The following is a 25,039-nucleotide window of genomic DNA, read 5'->3' on the forward strand; positions in this document are numbered from 1 at the left end:
ATTATTTTAGACCCATTTTGTTTTTTATTTTTATTTTTTAAAATTAAACTTATAAATACAATTTTCAACTTCAACGTTCTTCCTCCATTGTTATATACTTTCTAATGATGGTTCTGAAAACTAAACCAAATTTTTAATTTTCAAAACTAAAAGAAAAGTAGTTTATAAAAAGCTGGTTTTTGTTATTGAAATTTGACAAATAATACCACCATATTTTACTTAGAAAGGATGGTTAAAATTAGGGAGAAGTAGTCTTAATTTAAAGAACAATTTAAAGAACAAAAAACAAAATGAGAGGTCTTAATTTTCCAATTAAGTTTATAAATTGTCATAAGTAAATCGATTTAAAATCTTTATTAACATTATTTGAAAATTCTCGACCTTCTAAAATTTTGATTAAACAAAACTAAGAAGCTATAGTTTGAATAAATAAATCTTAATTAAGAGTCTAGATTGATTCATGAAATATTAATTAAAAAAACTTTAAAAATTTGAAGTATAATCGAACAGAATCTCAGAAGCCTATTGGTCAAGAAATTGGAGTTTTGAATAATCTATGAGACTTTTTTAAAGATTTAAGATTAGACAAAACTGAAAGTACAACAAGACATGTGATATGAGGATCAAAGTCCAATTTTAGGATGACTTTTAACAATGAAATCAATGTCTTTTCATCCTTCCCTAATTAAGGTAGAACCAACGTGCAAAAATAAACTTTTCATCTTTATATTAACCGCTCAAGCGTAGTATAGAGATATAGAACGAACATGATAAAACTCTATCGAAAGTTCTTGAAATTCGATTGGTGCAAAGTAATCGAAGAATGGTACATTTTTCTCATGCATTAAATCTCATATCTCATAGTTTAGATCAAAAACCAAAACAAAACAAACAAAAAAATCATTATCATGTTTCACATTCACAAGTCATGAGAGGAAGTCTTGTATGCAGAGCAAGAAATTAAAAGCTCATCCATCAAACTTAATTGCAAACAAGTCTCAACCTCAAATTCCAAGAAGAAGAAAAAAGTGGAAGAGAAAAAGAAAAAAGGAAACCCACAATAAAGAAGAAGAAGAAGAAGAAGAAGAAGAAGAAAGTGGAAGGAATAAAGGAAAGGGCTTTCTCTTTGAAGAATTGAAGTGGGGAATGGATGATGGATATTATACTACTTATAGCCATAGGAGCAAAAGAGAAAGCCACTTGGAAATTGAAAATGTGGAAGATCAGAATAATCATGTACAAAAAAAGAAAAACACTAACTAGTTAAAAGCTATGGAAGGGCGGGCGATGATTGCCGTAACTTTGCTTTCTCTTTCTCACGAGCTGTTTCCATTAGAAAATGAGAGGTTTGATCGTAAACGAATTATCGATTGAGAAGGCCATATGAGGGCAGTTCTTCTAGTCTTGAAATGTCCTCAATTAGAAGCTCTTTTTCCAGCTGTCGTCGTGTTGCTTTCATTACCGTCTGTAAAGAGGCAACAAAAAACGAAACACGGGTCATTATATTGTCGACTTCAAACTCGTATTTAATGACTTAACGATTTAAGGTATGCTCAATTTTAAACATCTAATTCATGCTTATCCGGGCGAATCCTTGCGATGGATGTGAATTCACTCCTAAGGAAGGTTATAAGGATCAATAATTTCCAACAATTGTGTTGAGTAGCAGCAGAAGTTGAATGTTTTAAGTCTTAACCTAAAGTTTGAGGGGATATTGATAGAATGCAATACATAAAAAACAGAAAACGAGTGAATGTATCGAGCAGTATTAAGACGATAAATTTGACGATTTCAAGGTTCAAGATGACATACATTAAAGTCCATATATGATGCATGCATGGCTAGCCATTCATGATCCATTAGTTTGAATGTGATACAATAGAGTAGGTCGAATGCCAAATCGTTTTCTGTCAGGAAAAAGGAAATACCGGGATTAGTAAATTTAAGAAAGAGATTCGCATGTATCAATCATCCATATATCATAAAATCATCTAATAAGAAGATTTTGCATAATCAATAACTACACATATTATATTGTGATAAAGAAATTACGAGCAGAAAATAATTTCAATTGGTATATATGGCTTTCCAAATGCTATTCGTACAAATTCAACAAATTAGTTCCACATTACCTGCAAGAAACTTCAAGAAAGTTGCTCCCACAAGAGTCCGTGGCTTGACTGGAAATATCATTTCATCCCATTAGTGAATAAAAGTTGTCACATTTCCGTAAGCTAGAATAATATCAACCCTAGATTTAGACATAAGAAAACGCTAATTTCTAAAATCATGACTTAGAGTACAGTTAGATCCTCGAATCACAACGAATCATCCAAGAAGTGATTTTTAGAGTGGAATAAGGGCAAGTAAATTTGGAAAATCTAAATACAAAACAATTGTCAACCACGTCAGTAATATCATGTAATACTATTAAGTCATGCATTTGTCTCCCCCACACCCAAAAAATCACATGTGAAAGCATACAAACAAGGAATTAAATTTGGTACATTCTAAAGTGCAACAAAATTAGGCAGTTGTTGAACTAAATATGGGAATTGTGCATTAAATTTCAGTTGAATAATATTGATTCATAGAGACAGTAAACCTGCTTCAAGATCAAGCATTTGAATAAGCATGAATGTGATGTTCACCCCAGCTACGGCAAATGGGTATTCCCATAGAGACCGATCTCCTTCCTGCTTTCGAAGGAGATCCTGGAATGACTTCTGTAATGAATATCCAGAAACTTTAGGGTTAAAAGACAATCACTGGAAGCATGTATGTATTTTCCAAGCTAAAAGTTCCTGATCAGTATGTTCAACTTTTTTTTTACTTTTTCCAAAAGGAAAATAAATCAAGACTCCAGGGGGTTAAAAGCAAGGTGAGAAAAAGTTGCATACCGGGAAATTTTTGGCAAAGAACAACAAGTTCTCCAATGAAATAAAACCACCACCCCTAGAGTAAAGCACAAGAAATAAGAATAATGCAGGAATAACTTCAATACGGCAATATAAGAGCAATTCATGTTAAGTATGAAGCAACAACGTCAATCTTAATTACCTAAAATCTGTTGATGGATCCTTTCCTTGCCAGCCCATTTCCTTCCACTGTTCAGATATCAAACCACGAAGTTCTTCCTCTGGGAAGGCCACGTTCCATAGAGTCCTTAGAGCCTCCTATCAAGAGTTCAAATCTCTTAAGTCATATAAAGGAGAAAAACTAAACAAAAATAGTCTCAGGTTCTCAACTTCACCAGACCCAGAATCTCAAAATTTTACATCATATAGAAGGACAAAAACGTTGTGCAAGAAAACAAACCTGGTGCTCAGTGATTGAACTATCATAAGCAATATCTATGCGGTTCTGCAGTCTCTGCAAGCATTCCTCCTATTAAAAGAACCAAAATGAGCTGTTATAATGAGATGTTAATTCGAGCATAAAACAGTTTTTTAATTTAATTTTTTAAATAAAAAAAAGTTTCTCCAACCAATGGTGCTTTGGAGACTTGCAGCTAGGAGTGCTAAATAGGAGAAATTCTTTGATGAGTTCACCACATAGTGACTGATAGTTTCTCGACGTTGATTTATGAGAGAGAAGCACTTTGATTTAAATCTAGTGGTTCTAGGGGTATGCAACATCGTGACTTGAATAATTTGTCACTAAATAGCGGTGTTCCAATTAACCAATAAAACTGAAAACTCAATCCAAACCGTTGGGTTGGGATGGGTTGGTTCAAATTTTGGGGTAGTTCCGTATCAATTCACGAATGAGAAAACCAAGGGTCGGTTCAATCCATACTATTTTGCAATTAAAAGTTCATCAGTTACCCAATCCTACAACTTAGCCTATCTCTTCAATACTAGCATTTCATTGTGATTTTACTTTTCCTTGTTTCAGTTGAAGCCAACCTTTAGGCCTCATGCTCATCTCCAAAACTCCACTCTCCCAACCAAATCCCTCTCACTATTTAAGCCACTCGTCATTTGCCACTTCCAGTATCCATATCTCCCTCTCACCGAGTCACCATCCAAATTTTCCCTAATATCTATAAGAAATAGTGGAATGCAAGCTCAACAAAGAATAAAAAATGAGGGCATTGAAATTAATTAGTTAATCACAAATCTCTTCTATTTAAGAAAAATGAAACCATAGAAAACTTCACTATAGGCATACACATGGTGGACAAGATGTTTAATGTGGCAAAAACCAATATTAGCAATAAGCAAAGCCTAAGATTGAAGTCAAAGATTGAACTTTGAAATCGAGGCATCATTCAATGCCCTTTTTCTGTTAAGATTCTAACATTGATAACTTAATGAATAGAGAAGAAGCCAATTCAAAAGAACTCCACGAAGGTAACTAGAACTTGTTTCCTATTTTTGTTTCCCTATGCACACACGTGACAAAAAGAGTAGATAAAATTAGGCCAAGTGCAACACGTGATCATCATCATGCACATTCCAGTGCCGGTAATAAATCTACTTTTATACAAGAAAACTCCCTGCATGTTTCTTTTGTGGAAAGATTGAACAAGTTCAGTACAAATGCACTAAAATGTGATAAATATACACAAAATTGAAAGAAAAATGGTTGGAATGAAAAATCAGAAAAAGAATACCACAAAACCAAACAATGAAAGATTCCTACAAGTTCAATCAAGCCCCAAAATGAAAACAAGTGTGATATGGGAGAAACTACTCAATGACCATAATGTTCAAGAGTAAGAAAAAAAGCATTGGAAAAGAAAGAAGAAACAACCTAATGGTCAGGGGTAAGAAAGCCAACCAACCTCATCATTCCATATCTAAAGTTAAACTAAAACTTCAAATTCCATTCAAATACGCATATGCCCACATGCTCTAAAGAATATAATCAGACCTCCATCCCCATCTTTGAAGACAAAGAAAGAATGGCCCATTAGCGTGTACCTTATACACAGTTTTTTCAGACACTGAGACCCTCTTGTTACTTCACAAACTACTCACAAATGAATATGCAGCAGCACAAAGAACAAGCACATAAAAAAACTTCATTTGAATTCTTAACAAAGGATGACAAATATGACCATATGTTTTAATTTTTTTCTAAAACAAGGATACCCAAGAAAAGGATTTCTTTTTGTTTCCTTTCAACAGCATATGTTGCTAGACAGCTCCTTTCAGAGTTCATCTAAGGGGTATGAGCTTTGAAAAAGTAAACAGCAGAATAAGCCACTACCTCTCAGGCCTCCAAACACTTCAAATCAATATAATAGTTAAAATAAGGCTCCTTTCCATTCAGCAAAACGGAAGTTAACAGTCACCAATTCATAGAGTTACCTGTGCAGGGGTTAGATCAAATGATGGGCGTGCATCACTTTCTCTTCTCTGTGCACAAACACAAGAAAGACCCCGGCCAAGCCATGCAGCTGATCCTGCCACAACCTCAGCTGAAATAACACAAAAGCACATCAGCAATGAAAACTGAAGTTTTCGGTCAATCAATTTCGATGTCCCCTAATCCTGTAGATGGCTATTTTAGTGTATATGGTAAGAATGCAACATATGCAAGAGTTCATGTATACGCTATTAAACTTAATTCCTAGCAAGTTGCTATTCAACTTATTCATGGTTTACCGAGTTTGAATATATTGTAAAAATATTTAGATGTCCCATGAAAAGTCATAATTCATGAGGGCCATCCAGTACAAGTTTCTGGCAACTGCCTATAGGGGTCCTAAAATCACAGAGATTATAGATAAGGATAAGGAAATATCACTAGTACAGCAAAGCAAAATTGCAAATGGAAACAAAAGAAAGTGAAGAATATTGTTCTATTAAAACTAGATGAAGCAGAATCATGGAAGAAGCTGTTAATACAAGAAAGAACACGAGTTTGTGAAACAAGTTACAGATAAATAACACACATTAAATGCATTACAAAGGAGATTCGATCCTCACACTTCATATTCCTTACTCATGATTTGAACATTATAATTACTTTACTTGGGAATAACCTCTCTTTAGATCACTGATCATTCAAGTAAAAAAACAGGGGTAAATGTTGAGTAAAAACGGGGAGAGGTCTTAACTCACTCCAAACCACTAATTGTAATTGCATAATACTTCTCCCAGCAGCAAATTTTTTTTTTTTAAAAAAAGGTAATAATTAATGGCACAGTAAAAAAAAATTAGAATGAATAGTATATTTGCTAAATTGCAAACTAATCATTAGAATAGGCAGTAGAGATGACGCTATCCACGAAGGAAAAATACACACACCACAAAAGGTGTTTGTGTTATGTCAAGCAACTAAGGCAAGCTTGAGTCCTGCCATCACGTTCATCCAACAATCAACGGTACATAAGGAGAGAATAATAATATAATCAGACTGAAACGTGGTTAATTAACGAGTTTCATGATTTCTGCCGGAAAGATCTATAACTTCCACAAACTTCAATGGACAACGTACAATTTAATAAATTTTAAAATATATAAAAAGAAAATAAAATCCGTAACCAACGTAAATATCAGAATCACAAACTTCCGGTACTTGATCACAAATTCAACATAAACGATGAAGGAAAAGTTGAGAAGGAGCTAAAAATAAAAATAAAAATAGAAAATCCCACTGTGTAGACACACCAAAACAGATTTGAATCTCAGCAAGCATGAAGGCAGTAAGAGCCTCAGCATAAGCAGAGCTTAGCGCACATTACTCAACTTCAAGTCACAGATCTAAACTTCTAAACCAAAAAGTAAACCATAAATCAAGAATTAAGATGAAGAAACGGAAACAAAAGAGCGAGAGAGCGAGAGAGAGAGAGATAGAGAAAACTTTTCAGCGAAGGAAAAGCAAGGACGAAAATTCTAATTTTAATCTAAAGTAAATGTAGTGAGAGAGAGAGAGAGAGAGAGAAGCGGACGGAAATTAAAGATAATATTCACCTGAAGTTGAATGGCAAGTATTTCCTCGCTCCAGACCTTGAGAAATCCTCCTCACAGCAACAAACGATCCACCACCTCTATCGTCCATCTCCCTTCTCCTCTCCTCTCCTCTCCTCTCCTCACCGTTCTCTACGTTAATCCGCCATAATCCCTCACCAGCAGCAAGTTCCCACTCCTTATCCTGAAAATCATCCACCACAATCCATAAACACAAAAAGCGATAAGAATTCCAGCATTAGACAAAGCTAAATCCAAAATCAGCAAACACTTGAAAGCAGAGATGAAATGCAGAACAAAAGAAACAACAAAAAGGAATCCGAAAATAGTAAATCAACAGAACACAATTAAGGCAATCAGAAACAACAAACGATAGAATCAAAGCAAGTAAAACGGCGGCGAGAATGGAAGAAAGATGATATTATCAAAGTGAAGAAAGAAAAACGACAAAGAGAGAGAGAGAGAGAGAGAGAGATGAATCAAGAAGAATGAAAGTAGATGGAATTTTGATTGAAACCTGGAAAAACAGCTAGGGTTGGAGCAAGATCTGAGAGTGAGAGTCCATGGAAGTTGTTTGCTATGTGAGAATGTGTATGGATTTGCAATCGTAATGTATTGTCTTCTTCTTCTTCTTCTTCTTCTTCTTCTTCTTCTTCTTCTTCTTCTTTTGGAAAAAGCGTTTTTGTTTTGGTGGAACTGAAAGACTAAGGAAGCGTTTTTGTTTTTGTTTTTTGGTTTTTTGGTTTTTGGTTTTTGGGTTTTGGGGAAGAATATTATTTTAAAATGGGAAGGAACTCTCCAAGATTATAGAAATGTAAAGGCAATTTCCCTTTTTGCTTGCTTTAATTATAAAATTAAAAAAGTTACTTTTTTTATTTTTTTATTTCTTAATTATATCATTAAATATAATTTTAAGTTTTTTTTAGATATAAATGTTGATTAACGGCTAAATTAAAAGTTTTGTGCCAAAAACTTTTAAGATTGTACATAATAATAATAATAATAATTAGTCTTAAACAAATTTAATAAGGAAAATATGTTTAAGTTTATACGTTACACCAAAGCTCGGAAGTATTTGGCTAACATAATTTATTAAGTTTAAACTATCGATTTCGAAGTAAGAGATATTATGTTGCTTTAGTTAGAACCTTTAATTTTGTCTATATCATTTGCTTACTGTATCAAATATTTAAATATTTCAATCCACACGCAACATATTAGCTATTCAGAAATTCAAAAACTTGTTATAAATTTTACAAGTCAAAGAAAGAAAAAAAAAAAAAAAGACAACCTTTAAAATGCAGGTCGTACTAACATATGTATTCTAATAGGATTGGTAACGAACTCTTACGGTTGGTTTGAAACTTTATTTTCGAATGGGTTTAGTATGTTATATAATAACTCGTTGCTCACCCATTGTTTGAGGCGGCTGTTAAGAAAATTAGGACCACTTTCAATGGTGATCAACTTCGGCATTCATCACTTTAGTTGCTAAGTCAAGGAAAACCACCTTCGACAACCACCGCATATGCGTACAACTGTGATGATATTTATATATATACATTTTTGTCGGGGTGAGAAGAAATTGTTTCTTCTCTTTGTAGTGCGATCTCAACTATCATTATATTTGTAAAGTTACTTGATGTTGGGATTTGAAACACTAACCATTAACTTTTTATACATCTTTTAATCAATTGTTAGTAATTAACCATTATATTATTTGTGGGTGAAAAGTATTAAACACTATGATCACCTATTTGATTTTTTCCTAAGCTTTTTTAGATATGATGGAAGAACTTAATATTAAAAACGTAGTGTGTGAGATCAAACTTAAACATGTGATACTTTGAGTCATAAATGAGTAGTGATAGTTGAAGACTCTAAATTCTTAGCTAGATTGAAAATGATATTGTTCCTTGTACCATTTCGCTTGCCGAGTAATATAATTATCTATGAACAATATTAGGAACAATATTCGTAGTTTAAAACAAAACAAATGACTTTAATTGTTGAACTAATAGTCGTCTTATTGGAAAATAGTTGTTTTCATTAATTGTTAGGAAAATGGTAGGAATAAATTTGAAGTTTGGAGTGCAAGGAAACACTAGAATTCAATGTGTTGTACTTGGATTTCTTTGAATTCACATTTTATACGACGTGTTTGTTTATTCGAGTACATCTTTACGATCAAATCTATTTTAAATAACTTTAACGTTTTGTCATAGTTTATAAAAATTGTTGCAATCAATATGTCGTTGATAATTAAATTCCTACTTATCTTATAATGCTTTTAATTAAAGTAGCTAATGTCTAATCAAAATTGGATTATTGAATGCTAAAATGTCAAACGAAAACTAATTAGATTAGCAAAGTTAAAAATGAAATGGGAAAAATTAACATTAAATTAAGAAGAAAATATTAGGTGTACTAAAGCAAATTAAAATTAAAAAAAAAAAAAAAAAACAATTAGATGCCCAATTCAAGTCTTGATATTTGAGTCACGTTTACATTATTTTAGATTTTTAAATCTTCAGTTGACTCAAAAATTTAAGTCGATGGATAAAGGTAAATTTAATATATTAATCTAATATTGATCGTAATTTTTATCTAACTGTAATAGATTTCAATTCAAAATGAGTGTTTAAAAGAAGTTGGAAAGAAACAAACACAACTTTAAAAATACAAAACTAAAAAGTGAACGTTAATTTTGATATATTTTTAGATGTTGGAGTCAAAGTATATATAGCTCAATCGATGACATGTTAAAACTTACGAGGGCTATGATTCAAATCTATTTACTTCAGTTATAATCACCTTACCTTTAGAACTAGGTAAATCATAGGTGATTTTTTTTGGTAATTTTAAGCTTAGAATCATTATTTAAGATATTTTCTTAGGAAAACTTTCATAAATGTAACAAAACACCAAATTATTTACAGCCCGTATAACAAAACCCATGAAATTAGCCATTTTTTAAATATTCCAAGTTTTTTCTTCCGTCTTTCTTCTTTTCATGGTTGTCATTCTTTCATCGTCTTCCTCCTCGCTACGATTCATCGTTTTTCTTCTTTTCTTCTTTTTCCCGCTACGATTTCATCTTTCTTCTTTTCTGATTATTTATTTACGCCGTTTAATATTTCCATCGTCTTTCTTCTTTTCTGATTCTTTTTTTACGTTGTTTAATTTTGGGTAAGATAGTGTACAAAAAAATAGCAATTAAAAGATAGTGTATAAAGAATCTTTGGAGTAGCCAAATGTAAACGATCGTGTAAAAAAAATAAATCAGACAAATCTAAACCATCGTGCACCAAAAGAATTAAAAAAAACCGTTTAGCCAAAACTAAACGATCGTGTAGCAAAAAAATTAAAAAAATCGTTTAGCCAAACCTAAACAATTATGTAACCAAATTTTGAAAAAAAAAATCGTTTAGATTTGGACAAATCTAAATGATCCTGGAATCAATTTTAAACGTAACCAAATTAAATGATCGTGTGCCAAACCATAGTTAAATCTAAACGATCGTGTAGCAAATATGTTACGTGGACGTTGTTGACATTATAGTTGACGGGACATTTTTTGTATTTTACACGATGGACCTTGGCTTTTTTCGTTTTCGAACTTGTTCTACGTTATAAATACTTTGTCTTTTTTATATTTTTTAAAAGATCCCTTTTTCTTAATCATTTTTAATCACTTTCTTAATTCATATATTTTATACAAAATTACTTTTATGACATCAATTTCTTTCTGAAATCAATCATTTGTTTTATTCTACTTAGACAATTTAATAGGTGATTTGAGTTATTTAATTACAAGTAATTTTGTGAAAATATGCCCCTAAGGCTATGTCTATGATTTTTTTTTTTCTAATATAATATATATAATATCATGCATGCTATAAAAGAAAAACTTTATGAATATTATTTATTTATTTATTTACTCTTATATTGTCATTATTTGTTCCTATATTTTGTCTTTATTTTTTTAAGATGGAAAGAGCATCTTTATTTTTTAATGATAAATTATTTAATTATTTCAATAACCTTTTTTCTTTTAAATGCCACTAATTTATTTTTGTTTTAATATAAATTTTCAATTATCTAATGATTGTTATAATTATTTTCATTTTTGTTCAATATTTAGTTAATATATTTTACAATCGTTGGTTGTAATTAATTTCAAATAAGAGAAAATAAATAATGTTAGCCAAAGTTAATTAAAAGATAAGTAGATCATGAAAGTGGCAAAATAGGCCTAAGCTACACTATTAGAATAAAATCAAACCTCCAAGAATACTTGGCTCGAACTCAATTTTAGTAAATGATAAAAGGATTATGCATGCTTGACCTAGTCAACTCGAGAATTGATTCAATATTCCGAAACTCTAATCTAGATATCTTAGGTCAAACTTTCCATATAATACATTATTATGATTCTAATGAAAGTACGTCAATTCTCGATCTCATATTTTAATCTTCTATACTATTTCACTCTTTAAAAGCATGGCAGTGTGCGAATACTACCACCCTGACCTGTATGTTTATTGTTTTATTATTCTTATAAATTAGGTTGTTTCTTTCTTTAAACAAATTCATTGCTATCATTAAACAAAAGTTCTTTTTTCTCTTGTTTGAATTTTTGTATCAACTCTTATAATAGTGTAACTTTTTTTCCTAAAAAGTATATTTTAATTCTAAATATACTTTACTCAAAGATTAATTTTCGATAAAATGTCAAAATTATATATCTACTTTTCATTTTTAAAATTTCAAATATATAAATATATATAAGATTATCGTTAATAAGCTTTTTAATGATTATATATTTGAAAGTCACTTTTTACATACATACATACATACATACATACATACATACATACATACATACATACATATATATATATATATATATATATATATATATATATATATATATAATTGTTTTATAAATGTAATTTATTACAGAAAATTCTAAATTTATATATCATGATTTATTACGAAAAGATCGTAATATTTTATTATGTTTGTAGATATATTGATAAGTTTTATAATTGAAAATAATTTTGAAAGACAATGGTATTTTTTAAAGAAAAAATCTAAGAACTTTTGCATCTTAGTTTCTACGATAAGCATATTTGTCAATAGCAATATATTAGTAAAAAAAAACTAAACTATATACGATAAACTCAATAGAATAATAAATAAAGAAAGAAAGTTGAAATTCAAACTAAGAGGTGCAATATAAAGAGTTGAGTTAAGGAAGAGTACACTACATTAGAGAGAATAATTGAAGGGATCAGAAATATAATGTGAAGACCAAAGTCATAGTAGCACATGGGATGTTGGTAAACAACAAGTTAACAAAAATGAATGTATTTGAGAGTTTCGTTTTTTTTTCATTTATTTAAAATATTGTAAATTAAAAAAGGGAAAGAAAAAGAAAATAAAAAAGAGAGACCTAACCAATATTATTATTATTTATTTAAATAAAACATTTTGAAAATATTTTTATAAATATAACCAAATATCATAGTTTATTTGTGATTGATCACATAAATCAAAATAAACTACTATGTGTGTTTATAGTAGTTCATCTCTCAGTCTATCACAATTTATATATATATATATATATATATATATATATATATATATATATATAATAACATCGAATTATAAAACGTTTCATTCAAAAAATTATGAATCAACTTGTGATTATATAAATAGAAGATGATATTTTAATATATTTGAAAATAAAACTAATAATAACAAATAATTTTGTATAGTTTGGTCCTTTAGAGCAAATAAAAGGTCCTTTCTCTCTTGAAAAAATGAATGGTCACACTCAACACACACCCAATTAGACATTCCCAATAAAGTTGTTTTCTTGTTCTTTGCTTGCCTTCCAATATATATATATATATATATATATATATATATATATATATATATATATATATATATATATATATATTATATATTTATATATATATTTGAATTTCCTTATAATATAAACTTTATAGTTATAAAGTTACACACTTGCATGTGCTTCTGCCCTCACCCATAATTTTCCCTCTTACAAAGTTATATTATATGGTCCCTATTCTCAATTACACATTTTATTTTGTCACACAAAGTGATGTAAATTTGAATGAGTGGCTTTCATTTCTTTTAACTATTTAATGCATCATCAATTAACTTTAACTTAAATATATATTATATGGTTTATAGTACATCGTTTTTAATACAATATTTAATAAGCTAATTTGCACCATGTAACTTAGAGTTGGGTAATAAGATTGATCATGCGTCGTTCTACGGTCTTAGACAAAGTTATATATAAACTCAATAGTTTTAAATTAGGTTTTTTTTTCGTTGAAAATTGAATGAACGACTAGTCGTTTTGATCAATTGATTTCATTATTTTTCAAATAACATTGACGTATATATGAATCATTTATCAATCGTCTTTTATGTAATCTACTAAACTAGATCATACAAAGTGATTGAAAAAAATACTGTACTTCTTTTTCTCTTCCTGACATGGAGACCTCTTGATCCTTAACGTTTAGTATGTCAAGTGAAATATGCTAGGTTTGTAGTTCAATTAAATATACATATTTCCCTTTTTTTTTTTTTTGTCGATTTCATAACATATCAGAACCAAATCTCCAATCTAACCCTAGAACGAGAGTGGTAAAAGTTAAAAAATAAAACTTAAAAAAGTCTTTTTTTCTTTGGTCGGTGGGTCTACAACGTCTTCAAGTAATATGGAGTAATAAAAATATATAATGTCATGGGAATGATGGTTGTTCGAACCATAAATATTAAAAGTGCTTTTTTTTTCCTTTCTTAAAGATTTTTCTTGAAAAGCAATCAATATGATCGATGATGGGATATTGAAAGTGCTTATATTCAATTATTAATCCGACAATGGTCTTGATTAACCAAAATCTAAAGAATTAATTAATAAGTCATTTGAAATTAATATTAAATCTCGTAATTAGTCCAATGGTTTGACACTAAACTTATTATATAAAGATAAAATCAATATATATATATATATATAAAATAATTATCCAATTCCTAAAAGCAATGCAAAAGTTTACGAGATCCAATGATCTTTAATATTTGTTATTAGAATCTTTTTTTGGTCTTTTTATTGTATAAAAGGATGGTGTCCCTTTTTAAATTATAGATGGAATTAATTGATTTAATATTTTAGTTTATTTGTTAGGGTCGAAAATCGAACATTTATACGATTTTTTTTTGGAAAAAAGGTTTTGTTAATCACCGTCGAACTAAATTTGTTTTGGTAACTTTTGTTTAGAATGGGACGAGAAGGACTTTTTTGTTTTCGTCTCCATCCCCTATTTATTTTTTAAGGATTTCTAGTAGAAAATCTACCGTTTGTTTTTTTAGTTTATTCGTTTTTAAAACATTTTTTTTTAAAATTTTATTTTTAACTAAATAAAATTTTCAGAGCTATATTTATTTAATTGATATTTCCATTACCAAAGGATTTTACTTCAAACAATAATGTCTCAAATGTGACGAAGATATATATAATTAAAATGTTCGATTAAAATTTGAATATTACAACAACATATAGTAATATCAATTTTATACCTAACTCATAGGTGTGGGGTGGAGGATATGATTCTCATTCTTGTTTAGCCGATAACGTTGAAAATTTTCTTCCACTCACTCCTTCATTATTTTCTCTGCTTAAGATTTTTTGCTCGCTTGGAGTAGGTTCCTGCCTATAAAATAAAACATCCCTAATTTTAAACAAAATCTATCTGTAACAAAATATATTATACATAAATATCTAACAAAAGTTTTTTTTTCTTTTAAGAACATAGAGTTCAAATAACAACAAAATAAAGTTCAAATATAAATGATCTTGCAAGAATTTTTTATAACATGCAATATATATACAACTCATATAAATCAAACCATATGAAATTGCTCTATGTTGTTATTATTATTTTAGGAATTTTTTTTTCAAAAATAGAAAAATTAAACAAATTGTTTACCCTTCATAGAATAAAACCACTAAAAAACAAAAAATTTATGATTGATTTTCTACGAACGATAAATATTTTTGTTAAATTTCCTATTTTTTACAATTTTCCTCTATTTTATTATTATTAAACACTTTTTGTGAAAAATATTATATATATATGTTTGTGAGAATTTTTTGAAAAGTACAATGTTATTTATATGTGTTTCCAATGTGATGGGAAGTTGAACTTTACAAAACACAACCATTAATCTTATCAAACTTAGATATATATATATATATATATATATTTTGCTCGTATCTCACCTTATGTACATTGTTAGAGAAATTACCGTGTACAAATATAAAATTACGTACACTAATATTGAAAAACGTTTAAACAATTTCAAACTCACTTTCCATTTGAAATTTGAGAAAAGAAAATCTACTTTAACAAAAGTTTCAAACATGTTTATAAAGATTGAAGAATAGATTTATTTCATTTATAATAATTCATGCTTAAAAGTAGATTTCGAATTAGGAGCATAAAGCATAGAGCTAGAGACTTAACGATTATATTATATGTGGGCTCAATGATTCAATAGGGCTTAGTACGATCATGTATAGCAATAGTATACCAACTTTTCCAATGCCACATGGTGGCCATGTGACTACTAATATTCTATGTATTACGTTGCTCTCGGCAACCAAACAATCCAATTCGTGTTTTTATTTTACTTTAATCAACCTGAACTTTCTCCTTTAAAGTGAGTATAATTCAACTAATATAGAAATATGTCAACGATCAAAAGATCTCTGATTCAATTTTCCCAACAAATATCAATTTATATTATGAACATTTTTTTACAATTGTGTGCATTAAAAGTTTAACTTAATAGTTGTATACGTTGTAAAATCTCAAACAGGATGGATATATCCAACCTCGAAATCATCAAAATCAGTTTGAAATTGATCCGAAGAAAGTAAGTAACAGCAAGTTACAACTTAATCAAACTACAAATTCAAAGAAATTTAGCTCTGTAGTAAAAGAAAGTTCAAATGCATTTTTCACTATATCTTCAATTTTATTTTACAAATGAATTAATCTAATTAATTCAAAGAGATAGATGTAATGTAATTTCAACTAAAGGGTTATAACTTTCTAATTACATGAATGTTTCCATATACACTCCACCAACTGATCTAAAGTCCAACAGAAATACACAATAAAAGGTTTTAAATTGAAATTACCCTTAAATCAATCATAAATTCGAGATTGAATATTTGTGAGGATCAAGTTGTTTATGATGTTTGTAATCTTTCATGAACAAGTGAAGCTTCCACTTGAAGTAGTTTTCATATATAGATGATTCATGTGCATTGATCAAAGTTTGAGTTGCACTCGATTTAAATTTTAATTTCCATATTTATTTATTCACTTAATCGCATGTGTCATTTATGTTTTTGTTTATAGAGTTTAGAAAAGTACAATACATAAATTCTCTAACATAGTGGTATCATATTATATTTTAAAACATTAATTCTCTCTAATAATATTTGTTCTCTATACTTGTGGACATAACTAATACATTATTACTGAACTAAGTATTGATCTTTATATTATTTACCTTTATTTACCTTGTTTAATTGTTGTTTTCGGAACTCAGTGTGTTTTGAATTATGGCGAGAGGAAAAGGAAAATGGAGAGTGGGTTGTTTGATTAGCAAAGCACAACAAAGAATGTGGGGGCAAAGATGTTGGGTGAGTGCATGGTGTAGAAGAAAAGAAAAAGGAAAGGTATTTGGCTTTTCATTTCTACCAAACATTCTTTTTCCAATTCCAATTCCAATCTCATTCACTCTCAAAATGTCATTTTATGATCACATTACTTTCTCCCCCTTTCCACTTTTTAACCTAATTGTGCTTCTTAATGCCATTTCCACCTGTCACACCACTCTTGTGTTTTTTGCTTTTTGAAAGGTTAGAAAGAAAATTAAAATAGTTTTGCTACCTCATTTGATCGAGAGGTTCCATACTCGGTTAATATCATTAATGGTGAGTTAATAAGTATCTGTTGTCATATGATCAATCACTTCGTTAAGATTATATTTAAAATGATTAAAACAAGTACTAAAAATATATTTTATAAGTGTCACTAAAAGTTTTTGAAAGTTTATTCGATATTTTGATTATGTAATAAATAGAAATCTATGTCAAATTTATTTAATACACTAATTACATAAGCTACATTTGAAAATAACCCTAATAATAATGTATACAATGAAATGAGTAATCACACCTATTTCTCTTTTACAAAAAAAAAAAAAAAAAAAAGGTATAACCATAGAATTAGACGCTACATGTAAAGAATATAGTTAAGGAGCTTTGCTATTTCTTTAACTAATTCAAAAGTATACATATACACATTGCTTTCGGCCAATTATATCTTTTGTTACATGTTAACATAATGACATGAACATACATTCAGTATCAATATCATCTAAAGACATGTACAGTGTCAAAGGGGCATTGAATATCGAAACCTTGAAAATTTTGTACTCATCTTGAAACCTCAAATGACTGTCCAAGAACCGTTTCGCGTTCTCCCAAGACATCGGCAGAGGTCGAGCTAGAACCTCGTCGAAGCATTTTCTGCTTCCGAAGTCTCTCGAAGCATGGGATGAAGAACTCATGCTTTAGAGCTTCATCGGCCGTAATCCTTTGCCTTGGATTAACTGTGAGGCACTTATCTACTAGATCGAATAGTGATCTCGGGATGAGCTTGACAAAATCCGGTCGCTTTGTGTGAGCCTTAACCCAACTTTGCAAATCCATAGGTGGGAAGGATTTTATGTTAAACAACTCCTGAAACGTTAAGAACATCTTCACCATGAAAATAAGCTCAGAGGCAGTATGTATTTATCAAAACTTTAATCTCATCAGCATACTTCTTAAGAAAATGAACGAGGTGAATATATGAAGAATCAGACTAATGGTAAACTAGACATGGCCATGTTTACGGGGGTTGTTAGACGCTATGAACTAGTAAATCAAGTCGTCGACCCACCAAAAGATCACGGGCTTCCTAAAGCAATCATGATTATTGGTCTGTATAATCAAATCATAGGAGGAGGCCGAACATTGGGGCAAGGTGGAAGGTACGGTTTTTAAGCATATTAACACAGTTACTAAAGACAAGGAAATGACAAATACCTTAATTTTTTTCTTTGAAAAAGGAAACAAAATTTCTCAGTGATAAAGTGAAAGAAGACAAATGCTCAAGAATCAAAATCCCAAAGTACAAAAGAAAACGATTACAACTGGTGGTGAGTACAAGCTAAAAAGATGAAAAGGTTGAATCTAAAATGGTGCCAAAAAACTTGGAGAGAGCACCATAAAGAAGCCAGACGAGCCGAACTAAAACAGGCAAATCAACAGAGTGAAAGACCAAAACAAAAAAATTGACGCGAAAGAGTCCACAGCAGCAGGCCAAAAATTTCTAAAGATGACACCAGGAGAAGAAATACACCAAAAGGAAGGAGCAGAGGAAGGCCTCATTAAGGTCACCAAAAGGGTTTGTGTTGAAAGGAAAAAACATGCAGACCTCAATGAGGTACATCGGGAGTCAAAACAAGTAACTGGGAGAGGTCTTGATGCTATCAACTACAAAAGGATCCAGGATTCACCTGGACTATAGACACGCCTTTTAATGATAATCACAGCAATTATCACTATGTTTCTTCATGTTTGAGTGTTTCACAATACAAAAACAATTGGGATAGTTTCAAATTTTGAAAAGCTAAAATTTAGATATATTTATTGGTAGCAAATTAATAATTAGAACTCTTTTCAAGGAAATTAATAAAACAGTGATTTCTTGCGTAAAGATTGAATAAAGGTTGGCAGATGTTAGAAGAGATACCCCTGGAAATGCAGATTCACGATCATGTAATTTGGCCACCTCCCATAAATCTTCACTGCCCCTCAGTTTAGCAATGTCTTTTATGTTCCTACCAGGATTTATACTAGTCAGAAATGTCACTGGACAGAAACAAAATGTGAAAGAAAAAAAGCTGTGGTTCAGATTTGGAATTTACTGTTCAGGGTCTCCAGTAAAAGGACTTCTTCCAACCATTAGATAGAGAAGAGTAACGCCAGCAGACCAGACATCGACCTGAGGACCTTGATGTAGGGATCTGAGTAGGACCTACACAATTGCATGGGTTGATGGTCAATGCCCAAACATAATAGTAATTTAAGGTGTGGGACATTGACCCAAAAAACACAAAACTACACGAGAAATCTCAAATTTCAAATTTGTTTCAAGGTAGCTGTAAGGTCACCTCTGGAGCTCGAAACCCCTTTGTCCCAGCACAAGAACCCTCTCTTTTACGTTTTGCATCTCCTGAAAGTAACTCTACTTTAGAAATCGACCATAGCAACCAAATACTTCAAAAGTAGAGCATTCATCTACAAACCTTTAGTTTTTAGTAACCTGAGACCAGTTAAAGAAATGCCAGTGCAATGGACCAGCATTGGACTTGGATGTATAATGTTATTGTCTTCCTTGCTTGGAGGAGCAGCTATCCTTTTTCTTCGTAGATCGGAGCTATTTTGGCTAGCATGGTCTGCATTTCGTAATGCATTTTGCACCAAACTTAGCAGTTCCTTTCTTCCTTGAGATGGAAGAGGCTCTCTCATATTTTCTGCGGAAAACGTCCTAGCACTTGTTACATCCTTTGCAGAGGTTACACCAGATCCATCTGCACCCTGGCTTCGTACTGCACTCCCACCACGCATATCTGGATATTGTTTCAAGGGTACATAAACTCTCCTTTTCAAGTTCTTTTCGTGTTCGCCAGGTTGCTTAGATTTTCCTGTTTCTCCCCTGCTGAGAGATACAGAACCTCTGACATTCTTCTTTTCTTTAACCGCTGAACCAGACACAAAATGAGAGACAGGAACATGATCTAAAAATGCATGATCACTTGAATTTGATTTACCCAAACATCAAAAAGAGATTTACTATCGATTCATGCTACTACTGTCAAAATACAATTTCTTTTTTCGTTTTTTTTTTTAATTTTGCATCCAAGTGGACTTTGAACATAAACTAAAAAATGACGTGGAGTGTCACAAAGAAGCTTACTTGCTATAGAGTACTTCTGCTGTAAATCCTGAAAAGAAAATAGTGGACAAAAAACATCACAGAATATTAGAATTTTAATTAATGCTCAGTCAATGGAGGTGAAAGTTGAATAGATGTAAAATAGCAAATGAAACACAAGGACCAACCATGGCAAGGTTAAAATCAATGAGGTAACCTTTGTTCTGTTTTCTAGAGAACAGGAAGTTACCAGGCTTTACGTCCCTGTGCATAACCCCCTAAGAGTGTCAAAGAGACACTGGTTAGACATATACAGTACTCAATAAAATTTTCCATTTCCTTCCCATTCACGCACAGCAATACCTCACCTGCTTATGCAGATATGCCAAAGCCCTAAACAAGCAGAAACCATACCACTGTAGCCGAACTATATCAATTTCTTTCTTCAGAACCTACATATTAACATAAGATAAAAACAACATTTTGAGTAAAACTTTAGTAAAAATTTTGAGTTTAGATCATACTTCTTCCAAAACTAAAATTAATCACGTGAACTACAAAGCAGTTTTTACGTGTACTTTCCATATTACTAAGTAGCCGAAATTCAAAATAGTAACGTCAGAAGTATTTCAAAATATATTAAATTTGAATTGCAGAGAAATTACCTCAGGTCTGTCATGTTCGACATGTTCCAGAATTAAGCACTCGCTGTTGCCACTACTAATGGACCCTTCATACTTGATTATGAAGTTCCTTCCCCTGCATGAAAAGAGATGTATCAATACCACATTGCAACTAGCAAAAGCTTACGTGAATCAAAGAGAAATGTCATAATATTTCCTCCTAATATACATACCCAAACCGCTCGAGCATTTTTAGCTCATTGTTTACATTGTGTTTGTGAGCATTGACATGGGGGCCTGAAAATGTAAGTATAAAACATTCGTCATATATTTTCCACTTTTCAGTAAAGAAAGTATTTTTTTTTCCTTAGCATTTTTTTTCCTTAGCATAAGAGTTGAATTAAAATTTATCAAATAAAAATCTAACTTGAGAATAAATATAGCATTAAGAATGTGACAATAATAGATTGAAAAAACACATGAAAAAACGGTCGCATGCCCCTGTGGAAGATTGCTATTCTTAGATGAAAACCATCCACTAAAAAACTACCAAATGTAAATTAATTCCGTCAATCTCAACATTTGTTCAATCCAGTAAAAACAATAGAGGATCCAACATCTTGACTTGCATGCTTGTAAGCAACTACACTATTTGACTCGTAACTACTAATGGGACAGCACCAAATTAGAGAGTAAAATGTTACAAAACTATTAGGGTTCAAAAGACCTCAATTCTGGTGCAAACAAAATATATGTACTCGTTTTAAGTTACATCCATGTAGTTGAAATTTTTTCAAGCTTCCAATGGACTTCTTGACAAGAGAGAAACAAAAGAACATTCAATAGGCAGAAAGTACCATAATTTTTTAGTTGATTTATTTTGTACACAAGTAACCACATGTTGCAAGTGAGTGTTTTCTAACTACTTTCTCGGTAACATTCGCGCTTGTTAGAGGTGATTTGTTAACCTCCATTACCCTTTAGTACATTTCATAATACTCATGAAATATCTGTTTCCTTTCCAAAAATATGTGTGTTTGTGCCCGCACAAATTAGACGATTCCAAAACTGATTAAAAGAGTAGCATAAAAGTAAACCAGGTTTACATTTGATAGCCATCCGTTTCCCATCTTTTTTTCTCCGAGCCCTGTAAACAGTTCCATAGCCACCTGAATAAGTTTGAACATCGTTAGTACCAATTGAAATGAGAGAAAATAGGAATCTGCTACTCAGATATATGAGCAAAGGAAGTTGCTTACCAGAACCTTCTTCTTCCTCGATAATGAAAGACTCAAACTGAGGAAATGATGTTTTCTCCAACTGTTTCAAAAGATCAATAATTAGGCTATTGTTTTGCCACTTCAAACCACATATACCCCATAGCACATTTAGTTCAAGCATCCATTATCACTCAAGAAACTCCAAAATTAAAATAGATAGCTTCAAAGGTTGCAAAAAAGGAGTGTAAGATAAACTAACCTTCATAGATGAATTGGTAGGGTCCAAAGGATTTTCCTTAATGTGCACACTCCCATTTGAATTCTTCTTGAACTTCTGCACCTTAGACATCAGTTTATGAGTATTGTTATGTCGGTTTTGCTGCTTGACAGGGAGAGAAACCTTCTTATTGACAGAAGACTCCCTGAGAATTTCCTCAGGAGATGGAGTACATTTTTGTGATCCATCTACTTCCCCCAAGGTCTTGACACATGGCTCCTCATTACATGGTTGTTCAGCTATGGAACAGGGAATCTGAGTTTCTTCCTTCCTGAATATATCACCCCCAACCATGCTTGATATACTTACTTCGTTTCTCAAGTCTAGGAAGTTTTTTTCTGCTTCACAAATTCCTGTGTGCTCTTCCAAATGAACAAGATGGTTTTCTGTTGTTTTAGTGTATTCCAAGCAATTCTGCATTTCACAAATCTTATTTTTCTCATCTTCTACCTTCCATTCCGAAATATTAGAAAGATGCCTAGTGCAAATCCCTTTGTTAACCTCAAGCGGTTGAACATAAGCTTGCATATTGTAGTTCTTGTCATAGAAAAGTGCGTTTGTGGAGCTACACGATGCACCTAGAGAAAGATCAAAGTTATATGACATTCCTCTGTCCGTGTGCACTAAATTAGGCATACTTGAGCCTTTTTGGACTTCGTGCATGTGATGATCATGTCCATTCTCACTTAAAGGCACAACATCATCTTTAATCATAGTTTTACTTGCTTGAGCAGCAACATCAGCTCTCATTTCTCGAGCATGACACATCAAAAATTTTGGAGAATCGGGACAATTAAGAGAGTAGGGCACTTCATCGACTTTTACATCCAAATGTCCCATTTCAAATTTTTCAAAAGGCAAATCAACTGTCAGCGAATTTAAACTGGCGAGAGTCACATAGTCAGCAGGTCGTACCTTTATGCAGAGAAACAAAAAAAAAAAAAATGTCAGCTGTGTTCTGAATTTAACAAACTAAAAGTTACAAACTGAAATCAAGCATGTCAAAGTTATTAAGTTGTAGAACATAAAGCAACAAAAAAATAAACTAAAGACCAGATTTAATGGAAAAATATGAGATTTCTTAAACTAGTGCATTACCATGTGACCATAGAAGAATGAAAATGGAAGAAATTCCAAGATAACAAGCTCAATATAAATAAAATTTACTTTTGTTTCAAACATCAAAGTCACCAATTCAATAAAAAAAAAAACGAGCGTTCATTATCAGAAGAAAAATAAGCAATAATGATGGGAAAGACCGTCATCAACCAGATTGAACTGTTTGAATTTGTGAATGAAACTACGACAAGTACAGAACATTCCGTCCATACCTAAAGAAACAAAGAAATAACGTGCGTAGCAAAGAAGAAATTTCTTAAATCAATCATAAAAAATGTTATTGTATCATAATTACAAAAGAGAGCATCTCGATCCGTCGGACAATAATACATATAAACAATAGGAGTCATCCAAATTCTCAGAGGGTACACATCAAAAACATAACTGGAAAAAAACATTGAAAGAGCGAAGTTGAAAAAGTACCTCGGCATAATTATGAGAAATCTTCCTTGTTATTGACATACAACTTCCATTCCCTACAACAGCCATTAATCATCTTAGTCGAACTATGAATAAAGTAAATAAGATAATAAATCAGTAAAACACTGCTGGAAATATCAAATAGAGAAAACAAAAACAAACGCTAAACTCATACCAATTCCAGAAGTTGAAGTCAAAATCTTTTTCCCATGAAAAGGTCCTCCAGAATCCAATACTGATCTTCTCCGTTTCCGCGAGTACGTTTTAACATCCCTACCGCAGAACCTATTCGATTCTATAACTCCAAAACCCCGTCTAGAAAAATCCCATCCACTAGTAGCCTTCGAAAAATACCGCCCCATAGCAGAAATCGCAACAATAGAGATGTACACAAGATCATCATCCCCCAAACAGATAGGAGAATCAGGAATTTCACACAGATACCGAACAATACAAGCCGTAGCATTGAACAATTCGCATCTCACAGCAAGTTCTTCAACAGAAGCAGGACGACCAATATCCAACAATATCGTGAACAAATACCAAGCTTTCTGCAGCTCAACAGTACTATGAAGACTATACTCACTCGGATTAAAACGAAAATAATCAGCCATTGTTTGCGAAGAATCAGATCAATCACACAACAAACCGAAGTTCACAAATCTCATATCTCTGAGTTGTTGACCGAAGCACATTCCTCAACCTCAGATCTGGAAGAAGATGAAGAAAAAAGAGATTGAGATTAGGGCTAGAGAGAATGGGAAGAGAGTGAAGTGAAGCGAAGCGATGGGAGCGGGAAATGCTGAATGTGAAGAAAATTTTGAGGGATTTGGGAGTTGGAAGGGAATTCCCGCGCTTTTCGTTTGGCTAATGGAATTTACCAAAACACCCTTCCATATAATAAAAAAATAGATTAAATACTAACACGTTTGGTTAAATTTACGTTTTTAGCCTTGAAATTTTACGCCTTTATTTATCTCTTGACTTTTTTTTTTAATTTTTCTTTCTGTTGTTGAAAGTTTTTTCTTTTATTTTGAAATATATGATTTTAATATTTGAGTTTTGAATTTGATTTTCTAGATTTCAAAATATGATATAATTTTGATTTTTTTACTAACCGATAACTTTTAATTAAAATTGAATAATTATGAAGTTATATATTATTGTGTATTAATTATATAAAATTAAAATGATTACGAAGTTACAATTTTAAAGTTTAGTTTACAAGTGATGAGAAAGAAAATGTAAAACTTAATTTATTACGACTCTAGTATATTAACTATATTAAATTAATTGATAATAATTAGTAAAAAATGGGAGGTTGAATATATTTTCAAATATTTTGATG

The 25,039-nt window shown here is 31.3% G+C and overlaps 2 protein-coding genes across 4 annotated transcripts; both read right to left on the bottom strand.

Moving 5' to 3' along the window:
- Positions 1–885: 885 nt before the first annotated feature.
- Positions 886–7,716, bottom strand: LOC103498817 (uncharacterized). 2 transcript variants are annotated; one of them, XM_008461571.3, is made up of 10 exons: positions 7,441–7,716; positions 6,927–7,107; positions 5,319–5,428; positions 3,319–3,387; positions 3,061–3,176; positions 2,901–2,955; positions 2,606–2,726; positions 2,133–2,180; positions 1,813–1,907; positions 886–1,465 (listed from the first exon to the last, which is right to left on the bottom strand). In XM_008461571.3, the coding sequence occupies exons 2-10, from the start codon at positions 7,012–7,014 to the stop codon at positions 1,364–1,366; spliced, it is 804 nt and encodes a 267-aa protein (XP_008459793.2). In that variant the 5' UTR covers positions 7,015–7,107; positions 7,441–7,716; the 3' UTR covers positions 886–1,363. The 2 variants fall into 2 exon arrangements, with proteins under 2 accessions (XP_008459793.2, XP_008459794.2); XM_008461572.3 differs by lacking the exons at positions 6,927–7,107; positions 7,441–7,716 and adding an exon at positions 6,624–6,836.
- A 9,570-nt stretch (positions 7,717–17,286) lies between these two features.
- On the bottom strand, positions 17,287–24,564 carry LOC103498819 (uncharacterized). Of its 2 annotated transcripts, none has more exons than XM_008461573.3 (15): positions 23,867–24,562; positions 23,695–23,747; positions 22,135–23,067; positions 21,915–21,975; positions 21,762–21,824; positions 20,889–20,952; positions 20,698–20,791; positions 20,401–20,484; positions 20,221–20,310; positions 20,075–20,102; positions 19,404–19,859; positions 19,269–19,330; positions 19,023–19,132; positions 18,848–18,935; positions 17,287–17,790 (listed from the first exon to the last, which is right to left on the bottom strand). In XM_008461573.3, the coding sequence occupies exons 1-15, from the start codon at positions 24,303–24,305 to the stop codon at positions 17,485–17,487; spliced, it is 2,931 nt and encodes a 976-aa protein (XP_008459795.2). In that variant the 5' UTR covers positions 24,306–24,562; the 3' UTR covers positions 17,287–17,484. The 2 variants fall into 2 exon arrangements, with proteins under 2 accessions (XP_008459795.2, XP_008459796.2); XM_008461574.3 differs by having other exon boundaries at positions 17,311–17,790; positions 19,404–19,850; positions 23,867–24,564.
- Between the last annotated feature and the right edge of the window lie 475 nt (positions 24,565–25,039).

This window comes from Cucumis melo, chromosome 11, assembly GCF_025177605.1.
Source record: "Cucumis melo cultivar AY chromosome 11, USDA_Cmelo_AY_1.0, whole genome shotgun sequence".
NCBI classification, from domain to species: domain Eukaryota; kingdom Viridiplantae; phylum Streptophyta; class Magnoliopsida; order Cucurbitales; family Cucurbitaceae; genus Cucumis; species Cucumis melo.

Excerpts from the sequence above, each read along its gene's own strand:
- LOC103498819 (XM_008461573.3), bottom strand. The coding sequence starts at position 24,305 with ATGGCTGATTATTTTCGTTTTAATCCGAGTGAGTATAGTCTTCATAGT. Across the intron at positions 20,311-20,400 it reads TGGCATATCTGCATAAGCAG|GGGGTTATGCACAGGGACGT; the intron begins GTGAGGTATTGC and ends TGACACTCTTAG. Across the intron at positions 19,133-19,268 it reads AGGGGTTTCGAGCTCCAGAG|GTCCTACTCAGATCCCTACA; the intron begins GTGACCTTACAG and ends GCAATTGTGTAG.
- LOC103498817 (XM_008461571.3), bottom strand. The coding sequence starts at position 7,014 with ATGGACGATAGAGGTGGTGGATCGTTTGTTGCTGTGAGGAGGATTTCT. Across the intron at positions 1,908-2,132 it reads TTTCTTGAAGTTTCTTGCAG|AAAACGATTTGGCATTCGAC; the intron begins GTAATGTGGAAC and ends TTTTCCTGACAG. Across the intron at positions 1,466-1,812 it reads CATCATATATGGACTTTAAT|ACGGTAATGAAAGCAACACG; the intron begins GTATGTCATCTT and ends GCCTCTTTACAG.